A 16,707-nucleotide genomic window follows, 5' to 3' on the forward strand; every position below is an offset into this window, starting at 1 on the left:
AATCTGTCCATTTGGTATAAGGGGCCGGCGGCCCATACACGTGACTAGTTATGTCGTACACATTAGTTTTTCTGGCACGTGCTGGGCAATGGGCCCCCAATGATTTTCATTCTAGCGCCTGGTTGAAGTGATAGCACATCCACGGAAATGGGGGAATAGTAACATGTAGGGATGGCCATCGACCATCGATGATTTAAAATCATGATGATGGTTTGTGGCCAATGTCAAATACTTTTGCCATCGATGTGGGAGTACCAGATGGTTTCCCTACATCGATGGCAAAGGAGAAGTGATGTTTCCTTTTTTCTTTTTTTTTCAAGGTGCCGAGACACGGAGCATAGCTCCGCCCCACGACACCCGGAAGTCCCGCCCCCATGTTCTGATTGGCCCACGGGCCATTCAGTCAAATATAATGGATGACCATCAAATAGTTTGCCACTATCGATGGCTGGGTGCAGAATTGGCACCGATGGCCATCCCTAGCAACATGTCTCCATGTCTCTCCAGGTCATACGCTTGGCTCCAGTAAAGACCTTCGCGAGCGCCACCTTCAGCTCGCTGCTGGATGTGCTTCTCTCCTTCTTCATCTTCCTGCTCCTCTCCGTCACCTGTTTCCTGAAGCCAGGCAACGTTCCCGTATACCCACCAACACCGGCACTCGCTGTGCTAGCCGTCTGTGGCCTCCTGGGATTTCTGTCCTTGCTCGTCTCTGTCCGGTGAGCCAACATGGAAATGATGGAGTGCTGTACCGGGGCGGAGTTCCTGATTGTCTGCCAGTGTAGTAATGGTGGATGTATCGGTTATTAAGGGATTACTTTAGAAGTTTAAACAGCACATACAGAGTTGTAGTTCTCAGAAAGTAGAGACCAAAATAATCACCAGTTATTGGACAACCTTCATTGTACAATATCATAGATTGGCCGGGCAGAAAGTTAGCCAGCCAGTAGAAATCTGGAGCCTGGGGTTACGAGTTTCTGTCTGCTACTATGTGATCCTACCTTATAGCCAGGTGACTGTGGGCATTGAATTGGAGGTGGCTAGTTTACATCCAAGATGGATGGATGGAAGAGGGCCCAAAGTTATATAGTAAAGCGGGCCAGCACAGGTGGACAGAGATGCGGTGACAAAACTGTAGATCTGTTTGGGTGTCATCCACACAGAGATGATACTGGAATCCAAAGAACTTCTCACTAACTTGTTGTATGCTCATTATTCTTCTGTATACTCTGTACGGATGATGAGACAAAGCAGGAACACAGGACTATTGGAAAACTATGTGGATAAAACCTCATCTTATGACATATTCATATATAAATAAAGCGCCTTTCAATATAAAAATTCTAAATCATCCGGTGTGAGAGATCATTATTTTCAGGTTTTGTTCACCAGCCCATCAGTACATCACATATACACATACCCAAATTCCTGGGGTGCTTCCTACGATGCAAAGTTATAGGGAACCTCCGGGCGTATTAAAATATAATAATAATGATGTCCAATTGATTTGCAAATTATTGTTATTAACATTGCTGCTGAAAAATAAGCCCGGACTATAGAGATTCTCCTTGTGTGCCGGAGAATTCAGCTGACGTATCAATTTGGTTTGCAAAAAAAAAAAAAATGTTGTAGTCTTCTACCCCTCTCTATTCATTACAATAGATCCTGGTAGATCAAATGTTCTTAGTTGTTTCTTTGTTGAAACAATGTTTGTGCACTATGCAGAGCCGTTAACCCTTGGTGGTGCGCCGAGGGGAGAAATTACATTTATTTTTCTAACCATAGGACAGTGTAAAGAATTTAGGGGTAGATGTATAAGCAGGGATAAGGGAGGAGGATGAGCCAACGGAGAAGTGAACAATGGCAACCAATCAGTACTGAAGTAACATCTATAATTTGCATAATATAAATTATACAGAGCAGCTGATTAGTTGCCATGGGCCACCTTCTCCTCTGGCTCCCTCCCTTATCACTGCTTCATACATCTACTCCTTATTATGGTTGCATTGAGTTTTCTCTCCCCCGTTCCGGCGGCAGAGATGTTAGTGCATCTCTGCATTTGTTCCGTTCCACGTCGGCCACCATTACGTGGAGCAGGAAGAACTATATATATGCTGTATTTATAAGGCACAAAATACAAAAATACAGTTATTCTCGAGCAATTTGTAAACGGTACTAAATCCTACCAATGACTAGACTCTTCCCTTCCCTCTACCTCTGTGCATTCTGCAGGATGGCGTTCTATTTGGAGGACATGTTACTGTGCACCAGGCGGCTCTTGGAGGTTATCTCTGGCTGGCTGCCCCGTCACCTGATTGGCACCGTGCTTGTGTCTCTGCCCGCAGCTGTTGTCTTCTCCTACCTGACCGCTGACTTCTACACCAACACACACGTATGTCTGCTGGGTCTGGGGTGGATGGTGTGTCCATGCTATGGCAAAGCTAGCCCAATCCACATAGTGATTGGGCAATCCTCTGCCCAATACAGAGGAGGATATTTGGCTTTTTAGAATGAGTAGGGTTTCTGTATATGAGTGGGGGTTACTGTATATGAGTGGGGTTACTGTATATGAGTGGGGGTTACTGTATATGAGTGGGGTTACTGTATATTAGTGAGGTTACTGTATATGAGTGGGGGTTACTGTATATGAGTGGGGTTACTGTATATGATGTGAGGTTACTGTATATGAGTGGGGGTTACTGTATATGAGTGGGGTTACTGTATATGATGTGAGGTTACTGTATATGAGTGGGGGTTACTGTATATGAGTGGGGTTACTGTATATGAGTGTGGCTACTGTATATGAGTGGGGGTTTATGTACATGAGTGAGGTTACTGTATGTGAGTGGGGTTACTGTACATGAGTGGGGGTTACTGTATATGAATGAGGTTACTGTATATGAGTGTGGTTACTGTATATGAGTGGGGGTTACTGTATATGAGTGGGGTTACTGTATATGAGTGGGGTTACTGTATATGAAAAAGGTTACTGTATATGAGTGGGGTTACTTTATATGAGTGAGGTTACTGTATATGAATAAGGTTACTGTATATGATTGGGGGTTACTGTATATGAGTGGGGGTTACTGTATATGATTGGGGGTTACTGTATATGAGTGGGGGTTACTGTATATGATTGGGGGTTACTGTATATGAGTGGGGGTTACTGTATATGAGTGAGGTTACTGTATATGAGTGGGGTTACTGTATATGATTGGGGGTTACTGTATATGAGTGGGGATTACTGTATATGAGCGAGGTTACTGTATGAGTGTGGTTACTGTATATGAGTGGGGGTTACTGTATATGAATGAGGTTACTGTATATGAGTGGGGTTACTGTATATGATTGGGGGTTACTGCATATGATCGGGGGTTACTGTATATGAGTGGGGGTTACTGTATATGAGCGAGGTTACTGTATATGAGCGAGGTTACTGTATATGAGTGGGGTTACAGTATATGAATAAGGTTGCTGTATATGAGTGGGGGTTACTGTATATGAGTGGAGGTTACTGTATATGAGTGGGGGTTACTGTATATGAGTGGAGGTTACTGTATATGAGCGAGGTTACTGTATATGAGTGAGGTTACTGTATATGAGTGGGGTTACTGTATATGAATAAGGTTACTGTATATGAGTGGGGGTTACTGTATATGAGTGGGGCTACTGTATATGAGTGGGGGTTTATGTACATGAGTGAGGTTACTGTATGTGAGTGGGGTTACTGTACATGAGTGGGGGTTACTGTATATGAGTGGGGTTACTGTATATGAGTGGGGTTACTGTATATGAGTGGGGTTACTGTATAGGAGTGGGGTTACTGTACATGAGTGGGGGTTACTGTATATGAGTGGGGTTACTGTATATGAGTGGGGTTACTGTATATAATTAAGGTTGCTGTATATGGGGGTACTGTATATGAGTGAGGTTACTGTATATGAATAAGGTTACCGTATATGATTGGGGGTTACTGTATATGAGTGGGGGTTACTGTATATGAGTGAGGTTACTGTATATGAGTGGGGTTACTGTATATGATTGGGGGTTACTGTATATGAGTGGGAATTACTGTATATGAGCGAGGTTACTGTATGAGTGTGGTTACTGTATATGAGTGGGGGTTACTGTATATGAATGAGGTTACTGTATATGAGTGGGGTTACTGTATATGATTGGGGGTTACTGTATATGATCGGGGGTTACTGTATATGAGTGGGGGTTACTGTATATGAGCAAGGTTACTGTATATGAGCGAGGTTACTGTATATGAGCGGGGTTACAGTATATGAGTGGGGGTTACTGTATATGAGCAAGGTTACTGTATATGAGCGAGGTTACTGTATATGAGCGGGGTTACAGTATATGAATAAGGTTGCTGTATATGAGTGGGGGTTACTGTATATGAGTGGAGGTTACTGTATATGAGTGGAGGTACTGTATATGAGTGGGGGGTACTGTAAATGAGTGGATGTTACTGTATATGAGCGAGGTTACTGTATATGAGTGAGGTTACTGTATATGAGTGGGGTTACTGTATATGAATAAGGTTGCTGTATATGAGTGGGGGTTACTGTATATGAGTGGAGGGTACTGTATATGAGTGGAGGTACTGTATATGAGTGGGGGTACTGTATATGAGTGGGGGTTACTGTATATGAGTGGAGGTACTGTATATGAGTGGGGGTTACTGTATATGAGTGGAGGTTACTGTATATGAGCGAGGGTGGGGGTTACTGTATATGAGCGAGGGTGGGGGTTACTGTATATGAGTGGAGGTTACTGTATATGTGTGAGGTTACTGTATATGAGTGGGGTTACTGTATATGAATAAGGTTGCTGTATATAATATGAGGTTACTGTATATGAGTGGGGGTTACTATATATGAGTAAGGTTACTGTATATAATGTTAGGTTACTGTATATGAGTGGGGGTTACTGTATATGAGTGGGGGTTACTGTATATGAGTGAGGTTACTGAATATGAGTGGGGTTACTGTATATAATATGAGGTTACTGTATATGAGTGGGGGTTACTGTATATGAATGAGGTTACTGTACATGATTGGGGTTACTGTATATGAGTGGGGGTTACTGTATATGAGTGGGATTACTGTATATAATATGAGATTACTGTATATGAGTGGGGTTACTGTATATGAGTGAGGTTACTGTATATAATGTGAGGTTACTGTATATGAGTGGGGTTACTGTATATGAGTGAGGTTACTGTATATAATGTGAGGTTACTGTATATGAGTGAGGATATTGTATATGAGTGAGGTTACTGTATATAATGTGAGGTTACTGTATATGAGTGGGGTTACTGTATATGAGTGAGGTTACTGTATATAATGTGAGGTTACTGTATATGAATGAGGTTACTGTATATGAGTGAGGTTACTGTATATAATATGAGGTTACTGTATAAGTGGGGTTACTGTATATGAGTGGGGGTTACTGTATATGAGTGAGGTTACTGTATATGAGTGGGGTTACTGTATATGAGTGGGGGTTACTGTATATGAGTGGGGTTACTGTATATGAGTAAGGTTACTGTATTGCCAGTGGATTATCGTACATTATATAGATACAGACTTCTCCGCTGAGCACAGTAAATGCAGCGACTCTGTGCGCACAATCCCGCAATGTACTAAGAAGTAGCGCACTAGTGCTATCACTAAGACACTACTCACAAACAGCCGTTACTACTGAAGTTGTCACATGAACGTATAATTGTCATTGAGGTTTCCACCCACTCCACATTTTTCCCTAAACACCCACTGTCAGGGCTGCCGCTGCTGAATGTAATTTATCACAGAAACACACTGATGAGGTAATTCGGGTAATGATGTTGTGTAGGCCTGTAGTCTAGTGCCCTCTGGTGGTCACATTGTGTCTCTGTACCTCCTACAGTATACCATGTTCCTGTGTTCCGCTCTTGTGATCCCTATGGTGCAGTACTGTAACTTCTGTCAGCTGAGCTCCTGGCTGCGGTCCACGCTTGCAACCCTGGCCGGTGCAGCTCTGCTGATCCTGCTGTTTCTGCCGCTGTTCCCAGATAGGTATGTGTGTGGGCCACGATGTGGGGACAATGCAGGAACTGCTTTATTCATCTTAAATAATGTTAATTGTTTTGTCTTTCTTTCCTAGAGCGCCAGTAATACCAGAGTCTGACATGGAAACTAATTACAGGTAAAGTGATATAGAGAAACATATGGACGTTCTTATGGGGACATAATCGCAGCTCGGGAAACTTACGCCAGGATGTATATTTACTAACGGGCGGATACTGCTAAGTTTTATGCTGCCCATACACTTGTGAGATATTGCATGCAATCATTAGATTTCTACCACATCTGGCCGATAAATAGAATGATTGTATGCATTTTTAAGGGGCGTTTCGACGCGATGCGCGGGCACGCCATTGAATGTCTCGTCGGCAGATGTTATGTGCTGCACATAATATCTATCGAATTGCAGGAGTGATCGCATGCGGTTTTTAACCACATGTGATCCCTCTAATGCAATCTGCGGGTGGGGGGCGGAGGGAACGCTTTCAGCAGCGTGGGGTTAGGGGAGAGGCGGCTGGAGGGACCGCTGGCAGCGTAGGAGATGGCAGGCCGAGGGCGACATGGCGCTAGCGGTGGCGGCAGAAGTGTTTAAAACACTGGGCAGCCCTCTGCCCAGTGTTTAAACAATTCAGCCTCCACAGTAGTGCTAGCGGGCAGCGGAGGTCAGCGGTGGTGGCAGAATTGTTTAAAACCCTGGGCAGCCTTCTGATTGGCTGAGCTCTCTAAGCCAATCAGAGGGCTGGTCAGTGTTTTTATCACTCCTGCCACCACCCTCTGCCCGTCCTCTTCCAGCACCCGATGTGCCATCTGAAGAGATTTGCATAAAATGGATGATTTTTTAAATGAAAAGTCTTAAGTGGGGCGCCACAAGGTACTTTTTTATATTTTTATTAATGACCAAGGAGATGGTCTAAGGAGCAAAGTGTCCATTTTTGTAGATGATACTAAACTGTACTGGGGACACATGCACAAATTAGACCCCATTTCAGTGACCTGTACAAAGCAGACCCTGCGTTGGCGACACCTGTACAAAGCAAACCCTGTACTGGGGACATGTGTATAACGTAGACCCCATCCCGGTGACTAATGTGACAATTCTCCCCCCTAGTAACTGATGTTTAAAGTATGATGAATCATAATTACATACCTAATGTCTAATGTCTCGTCTCCTTCCAGCTCTCCATCTCCTTCCTCTGATATCCTAGGCTTTGGCAGTAAGCCATCTTCACAGCTTGGGCAGGAGCTAGCCGTGGCCTATTTCCTCCTCCTTCTGCTGGTTTGGTTCTTGAATCGAGAGTTCGAAGTCAGTTACCGTTTGCACTACCACGGTGACGTGGAGGCCGACCTTCACCGTACCAAAATTCAGAGTATGCGAGATCAGGCCGACTGGCTTCTTCGAAACATCATCCCTTATCACGTGGCTGAGCAACTGAAGGTCTCTCAGAGCTATTCCAAAAACCACGATGATGCTGGTGTCATATTTGCCAGTATAGTCAACTTCAGTGAATTCTATGAAGAGAACTACGAGGGTGGTAAAGAGTGCTACCGTGTTCTCAATGAGCTCATTGGGGACTTTGACGAGCTCCTCAGCAAGCCGCATTACTCCTGCATTGAGAAGATCAAAACCATTGGAGCCACATACATGGCTGCCTCTGGGCTCAACCCATCTCAGTGCCAGGACAGCAGCCAACCTCACCGCCACCTGCAGACCTTGTTTGAGTTTGCCAAGGAAATGATGAGTGTGGTGGACGATTTCAACAACAACATGCTTTGGTTCAATTTCAAGCTCCGCATTGGGTTCAACCACGGGCCACTGACCGCTGGCGTTATCGGGACTACCAAGTTGCTTTATGACATCTGGGGGGACACGGTGAACATTGCTAGCAGAATGGACACAACGGGTGTGGAGTGCCGCATTCAGGCGAGTGAGGAAAGCTATAGGGTGCTAGTAAAAATGGGCTATGACTTTGACTACAGAGGGACGGTCAATGTCAAGGGAAAAGGACAGATGAAAACGTACCTATACCCAAAGTGTACGGACAACGGGGGCCTAGTACCCCATCATCAGCTCTCTATCTCTCCGGATATCCGGGTACAGGTGGATGGCAGCATTGGTCGCTCACCCACAGATGAAATTAGCAGTCTGGTGACCGGAGGGAAAGGGGCAGTAGAAGCAGGAGTTGGGGAAACAGGACGCAAGCGGGAGAAACCAGAGGACAGGGGGCGAGATGGAGGAGCACGGTGAGACGGGTGGTCTGGAGAAGGACCGTATAGCTTGTGGGTGCCACCAGCAATGAACTAGACTGTTGGCCCACTAGAGCAGTTATGCTCTCCACTCCACCGCTCATGGACCTTTCTTTCTGTACTAAAGAGATCACTCCATCATTCCATGGCTCAGTCATATGGTGAGGTGGCTTACAATGGTTATCTATATAGATGGCTCTTAATTCTCCACGTTATGTGCTGGTGGGCCTCTGTGTTATGAGTAAGTTCTACATGTTTATGGTAAATTGGAGGCTCCCATGTATACTAGTGGGGTGTCTCTTCCTACTGTACTTCCTATCCACGGTTTGGTAGCAAGGTTGAGTCTCCAACTCTGTTGCAGCCTCCATTTTGTCTCATGGTGGCCGCATTGCCCTTCACGTGCCAGGTTTATAAATACTCCAAATACAGGCATGCCACCTCCTCCTGGCAGATTACCTCTGACGGGTGGCCCAGGCACTGGACAAATGGGAAGACCATTCTCTTACCCCATCTCAAGCCTCCTCTTTTCACCAACCTTCTTCAGCCATACTGAGGATTGAACTAAGTGCCTTCCGCTCTCTGGGTATCTCCTGCCCATGTGAGAAGACAGTGACACCTTGAAGCAATTCTCGCCAATACTTGCCAAAAGCATGCACCTCCCCGGAATGCTTTCCACCACAGCAAACAAGTGATTTTTTTGGGGGGGGGAGGGGGCGTGAAAGGGATTTGGTTTTTTTACCAATGGGGAAATGGTTAGTGAGTCATTTTGTTTCTATTTTAAGACGATGCGATTGTAACGTGCTTTCAGTAACACTCTAGCTGCCTACCAGGTCCGTTATAGGTGTGCTGCCTCCTTAGTTTTAAGGGTATTGTGGAAAACAAAAATTCAATCTTAGTTTGTGTGTGTCCTGATACCCCTGAGGGTATCTCAGATGCTTCTCTAACCTTCTTGTTGCCACAGCAGAACAATGTAATAAGATACCTCTCTAGCTATAAGACAAAGCTTCCCTCAGAAGAGGATGGCGGCCATATTGTTTGCAGAGAGAAGTCCGTTAAATGGGAAGTATCACTTCTAACGATATCGCCCCATGTCACACCATACATCTTTGCCATGGGTAATAAGTGGTGTGATGTCCCGGAGAATGGTTTAGTCTACTGAAATCCAAAAGTTTTGAGTTGACTGAAAAAGTAGAGGTTGGCACAGTTATCAAACCCCCCCCCCCCCCCCCCCCCCCCCCCACACACACACACACACACACACACACACGCAGAGGTCAGGCCGCACTTCACTGGGCTTGTAACCTCTCCCTGCCTCCTGAATGGTATATAGTAGTACCACAGTCTCTCAGCGTAAAATGATATAAAGAGAGATTTGCCAAAGTGTGTGGAGAGATACCGGGGTCTGGGTAAAGTCGGTTACTGCACATGGCCGTCCTTTGAGCCATTACCGCATCCATCAGGGTTTCAGAACAAGACAAGATGGTAGATCACTTTAGGCTGGGTAGAGCGATTTCGGCACAATTTGCTGTATCGGAACGACAAATCGTGCCTATGGTCTAATGTGTATACCCGACTGCGCACATCGTTATTACATCATGTGATGTGGACCGGGAAACTGCTAAGGGGAATCGCCCCCACCACCGACAGGACCAGGGCAACTAATCAGCTACTGGCCCAAATAAACAGCAACTAGAATCCGATTGGTCACTGAAGCAGATCATCCACCGGCGGAGTCCTCCATTGCGGCCTAGTAAATGGCGTTATTACCCATAGGCCATCTTATAAAGCTGAAACTTTCCCTTTAATCGGTATATAGGACTAGGTATAACTAGATTGCCATGGCAGAGGATGGGTGATTGACATCTTCCAAGTACTTCTGTGTAGGTGTGGGCTTATGTGTACAGTATCCCTTGAACTGCAAAAAAAAATATATATACCTGTGTACATACATAACATATGTTATTTATAGGGCCAAGATTTAGCGTTTAGGTCATAGACAAGGTGCTGACGGTGCCTCTATTTATTTTCCATGTGACAATGTTTACCAGAAAGCTGTGTAGGGTCAGCAGTGTGAGGTCAGCAGTGTGGGGTCAGCAGTGGGTGGTACAGTCACAGCGACGACAAAGAGGACAAGTCACAGTTGCTCCCCAAGGCCTCTGCCACCTAATCCACAATGCAATTTCGCGGTATTCAGTCGATGCATGAAAAAGGTGGACATTGACAAAAGGTCGACGGGTTAATCGTTGACACAAGAAAAGGTCACATAAGTTTTTCATGATTTTTTTAACTGACTTGTTCTTAGTTTACGCTCCAAGTGGCCATAGAGGGAGAACATTGTGAGAGGACAGGGTACACCTATACGGTGTCAGCAGATTTTGACATAGACTCATGTCGACCTCCCCTCGTGTCCACCATTTCAATGCTGACCTTTTGTCAATGTCCACTGTTGACCTAATGATCCACACCCCAATTTGGCTATATCGGGGGGGAAATTTACTAAGATGGGCGTTCTATTTCACACGGCATGTTGCTATGGGTAACGGATCAGGGCCTTATTCTGGTTGGCTCGGTAAGTTGCGAAGTTCGCTGACCATGATGTCTCAACTGACTGTTATTTTCGGGCGCTAGGAGGAAGACTGGGCGGGCGTCTGACGTCATGTGACGAGGCCGTTCGCTGTCCTGGTTTGCACATGTGCAGAAATGCGCATGAGCAAACCCATCGGGGCAGGGGCCGAATTCAGATCACTATGAGTGATCCAGAATCGGCCCCTTATTTATTTAGCACCTTCTAGAGGATAATTGATAGCATCTGATTGGTTGCCCATAGCAACATCCCATGTGACATAGAACTCCAACCTTAGTAAATTTCCCCCTTCATCTCTAAAAGTTAGCATGGGTGTGGTGTGTGTGTGCATATATATATATATATATATATATATATATAGTGGGTAGACGGACTGGCATGGCACTCTCCTATCAAAGTCAGCCGCCCTGGTGCTCGGCTAAGCAATGGGTAGATCGTTAGAAAGAAAAGCAGGCACTCCAGGGACTTGGTTCAAAACGTGTAATTGAAAAACAATGCTAAAAGGCAGCCAGATATATATATATATATATATATATATATATATATAGAAGTTGGTATCCGACACTCCATGTTACCCTAAATTAGCTTGCTGGGGTGCCATCCCGATTTCCCTGGTGAGGGGATCCATGTAGAGACGTGAAGTAGTGGCACTCCTCAGACTGACTTAAATATTTAAAATTCCTTTATTGTCGCCCGACGGCGTTTCGGGGAAGAGTTCCCCCGTTTTCAAGGGCACAGGATACAAACTGACATACTATACAATCAACATTGTTCCACCTGTCTAAATGTTGATTGTATAGTATGTCAGTTTGTATCCTGTGCCCTTGAAAACGGGGGAACTCTTCCCCGAAACGCAGTCGGGCGACAATAAAGGAATTTTAAATATTTAAGCCAGTCTGAGGAGTGCCACTACTTCATGTCTCTCTCTCTCTATATCTATATCTATACAAGGGTGGCCTACCATCCCGGAATGGCTGGGAAGCTCACGAAAATCAAGTCCCCCTCCCGGCCCCAGGGAAAGGTGGGCAACCGTCCTGGATTCTGGGGCCCGCCCGATCGCGGCATCCTCCCCCCGACTGCGGCATTTAAATACCACAATCTGCGTGTCTCCGGGGAGGGGGCGGAGCTTTAATGTCATAATTGCGTGATTTTAGCCCTGCCCCCTCTATCAAATCGGGTTAGTTTACGTCCCGGGGGCGGGGCTTGATGATGTCACACTCAAGCCCCAGAGTGCTGCTGAAAGACTAGAACAGTAGGAAACACAGATATATATATATATATATGTGTATATATAGATGTGGGGAGCAGATGGCACTCGCACAGACTTTGGAAAGAAGGTCAGACAACACAAGGGTACCGACGTTTCGGATTTTAATCCGTTATCAAGGTTTGAACACAAATAATGACAAAAGCACTTTTACACTTTAACAACGTGGACCGGGATCAACCTCGCGCTGCCCTCTCCGTCACTCACTCCTCCAAGCCCTGACTTCCTGTCTGGTCACCTGATTCAGACAAGCCGTCTGACGTCATCGGGATTTCCACAGGAGGCGTCCGTTGCTAGGAGACATGCTATGTGTATGTATATATATATATATACCTTATGTGCATACAGTATTTTCAGTGGATGAATGCACCGATGTGATGTGATACAGACAGTGATATGTATATACCCATACACTTGTAGATCTATATGTACACAGGGGAAGAGTCTGTGCACTAAGGAAGCTGTAGTGCCTGATTTATAGAAGGGCATTTGCTGGCTGTTCCCAGGTTGTTGTGACCCTCCCTCCTCCCCAGGTCTCGCATCTCGCTCAGATTTCTGCGGTGACCGAATGCTCCTGCTGCGCGATATACTCTGTTCTGCAGAACAACCTGCAAAGCCAAAATAAACGCATTCAGTACAGTTTGGTGTCTGGGTTATTTCCTGAGCGATTGTGGTGTTCTGGTGTGTGCGCGGCTGTGACGCCTTCCGCAGTGCTGCAACTAACAAGGGCTGTCAGAGACTCCTCTACTGGTACATGCATCACCCTACTTATCAATCACAATCAGACCTGATCGCAGGTGTGCAAATTTGTGCGGCGATTGATTAGCAAATGACTGTACTTTTTTTTAATTTGCATGCCCATCGCACTTTGACAGGAAGCCGGAGTTTGGGGGTAGTACCCGTCCATTTTCTGGGGGTGGCAGGAAGAAACGCCAAGTGTTTTCAGGGAGGGTGTGTGACGTCAGCTCCAGCCTTAATAAGCCTGGTATAGAAAGAGAGAGATAAAGTACTCATCAGTCAGCTTCTAGCTGACATGTCACAGGTGTGAGCAATGACAGTTACACATACCTCACATCTTCAAGATGATCTACAGAGCCGTATGGCACGCCTGTTCACGAAAAGGGTCGGAGACACATACGAAGGGGGTGGAGTCACATGTGTAGGGGGAGGGGCTAATAAATGCTACACCTGCTTTCATCAATTTGGGGGCATTCCCTGAGCAGCTTAGCTCTGGTTCTCCCACTTGCCCCCACACACACACACACACCTATGGGAGCAACAGCAGGACCGTCTCCAATTAGCGGGACAGTTGGGTGGTGTGCTGCTGGGAGCTGATTGTTTTGTACTTTTTCCTCTCTCTTTTGATACGTTTGATACATCTCCCCCACATTCCGTTATGGAACGTTAAATAAATAATGTGCGAGAGAGAGAGAGAGAGGTTTGATACATCTCCCCCACATTCCGTTATGGAACGTTATATAAATAATGTGCGAGAGAGAGAGTGGTTTGATACATCTCCCCCACAGTCCATTGTGGAACATTCTAAAAATAGTGTAAGAGAGGTTTGATACATCTCCCCCCACAATCCGTTATGGAATGTTATATAAATAGTATGTGTGAGAGAGTGGTTTGATACATCTCCCCCACATTCCATTATAAAACATTATATAAATAGTGTGAGAGAGAAAGAGAGTGGTTTGATACAGTTCCCTCCCACACTGTGGGATGGAATGTTATATACTGTAACTAGTGTAAGAGAGAGTGGTTTGATACATCTCCCCCACATACCGTTATGGAACGTTATATATATAGTGAGAGAGGTTTGATACATCTCCCCCACATTCCGCTATGGAATGTTATATAAATAATGTGTGAGAGAGAGAGGTTTGATACATCTCCCCCACATTACACTATGGTACGTTATATAAATAGTGTGTGAGAGAGGTTTGATACATCTCCCCCACATTCTGTTATGGAACGTTAAATAAATAATGTGCGAGAGAAAGTGGTTTGATACATCTCCCCTACATTCCGTTATCGAATGTTATATAATAGTGTTAGAGTGGTTTGATACATCTCCCCCCACATTCCGATATGGAATGTTATATAAATAGTGTTAGAGAGAGTGGTTTGATACATCTCCCCCACATACCGGTATGAAACATCATATAAATAGTGAGAAAGGTTTGATACATCTCCCCCACATACCGGTATGAAACATTATATAAATAGTGAGAAAGGTTTGAGACATCTCCCCCACATTCCGTTATGGAACGTTATATAAATAGTGTGAGAGAGGTTTGATACATCTTCCCCACATTCCGTTATGGAACGTTATATAAATAGTCTGAGCGAGGTTTGATACATCTCCCCCACATTCCTCTATGGAATGTCATATAGTGTGAGAGAGAGGTTTGATACATCTCCCCCACATTCTGTTATGGACCGTTATATAAATAGTGTGAGCGAGGTTTGATACATCTCCCCCACATTCCGCTATGGAATGTTATATAAATAGTGTGAGGGAGGTTTGATACATCTCCCCCACATTCCGCTATGGAATGTTATATAAATAGTGTGAGCGAGGTTTGATACATCTCCCCCACATTCTGTTATGGACCGTTATATAAATAGTGTGAGCGAGGTTTGATACATCTCCCCCACATTCCGCTATGGAATGTTATATAAATAGTGTGAGAGAGGTTTGATACATCTCCCCCACATTCCGTTATGGACCGTTATATAAATAGTGTGAGTGAGGTTTGATACATCTCCCCCACATTCCGTTATGGACCGTTATATAAATAGTGTGAGTGAGGTTTGATACATCTCCCCCACATTCCGCTATGGAATGTTATATAAATAGTGAGTCAAGAAGCAGTAAAACTATTTAGAAGGATTATAAGCAGAGAACAGTGCCCATCCAGGGTGGCAGTACCCCTGCGCGGAACGTGCCAGCGAGACAGATGGCTGATGTCTGTAATCCGTTTTTCTGTTCTCACTTGTTTAGTTACATCTCACTGCGCTATTTCTATCAGTATTTACTAAGGAACATTTTCTTACATTGTAGATGGACCTGGAACACTGAAGTTCCTTGGAGCGTGCCGGCACGCTTCCTCCCTCGCTGCAACTGATTTCTAGATATCATGACATGATAAATGTGCGGATCGCCTTATACCTTATCTGAGAGATAAGTGTCATCCAGATTCCATGGCATGCAGCTGGCAAATCAACCTACACATAGATCTGCATTGTAAACATATGTGCAGTCCTGGAACTTTCTAGGTTCCGCCTGTGCCTTTCAGTCATGTATGTATATCATCAGGTGGGATTGTTACTTGTTTGCACTGTGTGAGGGCTTATAATTCTTTCCAATCAAATGTTCCCAAACTGTTTCACTGGCTCTAAATTGAGAGGTGGATGGCAGGAAAGTGTCATAGGCCTAAGGTGAGATGCAGGTGGCAAGAAGGTATCATAGGCCTAAGGTGAGAGGTGGATGGCAGGCAGGGCTATGGGCCCTTGCACTGGGGCCCTTACCCACTCTCCACTCCTAGGGGCAGCTTTGATGTCCCACGGGTGACAGGGGGTGCTGTATCTTCCATTCAATATGTAGGACCTGGAGCAGTAACTTCTGCTAATTACTCCTATACCGCACAGGTGGTGGGAGGGAGAACACTAACGTGTGGAAGGGGGCACTGAGCTGAATGAAGGGTCCCTTGTAAATGACTTCCAGGGAGGTAGGGGGTGTTTTATACGCAGAGGAGGGTTGGATAATGGAGTGGGCTTAATATTCGTCATTTTCTGGTGGAAGGGCAGCGTGTTTGACTGCAGATATCACCATTATCTGGAAATAGATTTCTTAGCCTTCAATAGTATAAAAACATAGGGTGAGATTTAATAGGATGAGAGATTCAGAAATTGAGAGATTTGGTGAGAAATCTCCAGTTTTTTTAAAGCGGCAATCATTTACACTGCAAAACCAGTTAGATTTTGCAGTGTAAATGATTGCCACTTTAAAAAAAAATGGAGATTTCTCACCAAATCTCTCACTTTCTGAATCTCTCATCCTATTAAATCTCACCCCTAGAGTCCCAACTTTCAGGAGGTGCTGGGGACTTGGGGGTCAGAGACCAGGAGCCAGAGCAATCCATTGACAAAAATATAAAACTGTACACCAGATGTTTGGAGCTGGAGCAGGGACCGGCTGCTGGAAGGCTGATATCTCTGGTTCTGGGCATGATAGAGACAAGCCGCTAGTGTTGGCAGAAAGGGGAGAGTCCCAACTTTTGGAATATACTCTCAGAAAAACTCTAAGCAAGAGAGAACCTGAAAAATACGACTGGGAATTGCAATTAATTGCAAGATCGGATGTGGACTGCTGCTTTGAAGTTGGATATCTCCAGTTCCCCAGGGCCGATTTTCAAAATTCTGGAATCCCTGGAAAAAGGAGCCCCTCAGCTATCAGCATAGGGCCCTTATACACCTGGGGCCCCTGGGCAAGTGCCCATCAAGCCCATACGAATAGACGGCCCTGATGGCAG

The 16,707-nt window shown here is 45.1% G+C and overlaps 1 protein-coding gene across 1 annotated transcript in view; it reads left to right on the plus strand.

The window, feature by feature from the left end:
* Nucleotides 1-9,539, plus strand: part of ADCY9 (adenylate cyclase 9) — a 59,357-nt gene extending 49,818 nt beyond the window's left edge. Inside the window, exons 6-10 of the mRNA XM_083152697.1 lie at nucleotides 508-716; nucleotides 2,230-2,389; nucleotides 5,914-6,062; nucleotides 6,151-6,192; nucleotides 7,248-9,539. Coding sequence (XP_083008823.1) covers nucleotides 508-716; nucleotides 2,230-2,389; nucleotides 5,914-6,062; nucleotides 6,151-6,192; nucleotides 7,248-8,316 — 1,629 coding nt within the window. The 3' untranslated portion in view covers nucleotides 8,317-9,539. The remainder of the gene's footprint in view (nucleotides 1-507; nucleotides 717-2,229; nucleotides 2,390-5,913; nucleotides 6,063-6,150; nucleotides 6,193-7,247) is intronic.
* Nucleotides 9,540-16,707: the final 7,168 nt, after the last annotated feature.

This window comes from Crinia signifera, chromosome 7, assembly GCF_055691185.1.
Source record: "Crinia signifera chromosome 7, ASM5569118v1, whole genome shotgun sequence".
Taxonomy (NCBI): domain Eukaryota; kingdom Metazoa; phylum Chordata; class Amphibia; order Anura; family Myobatrachidae; genus Crinia; species Crinia signifera.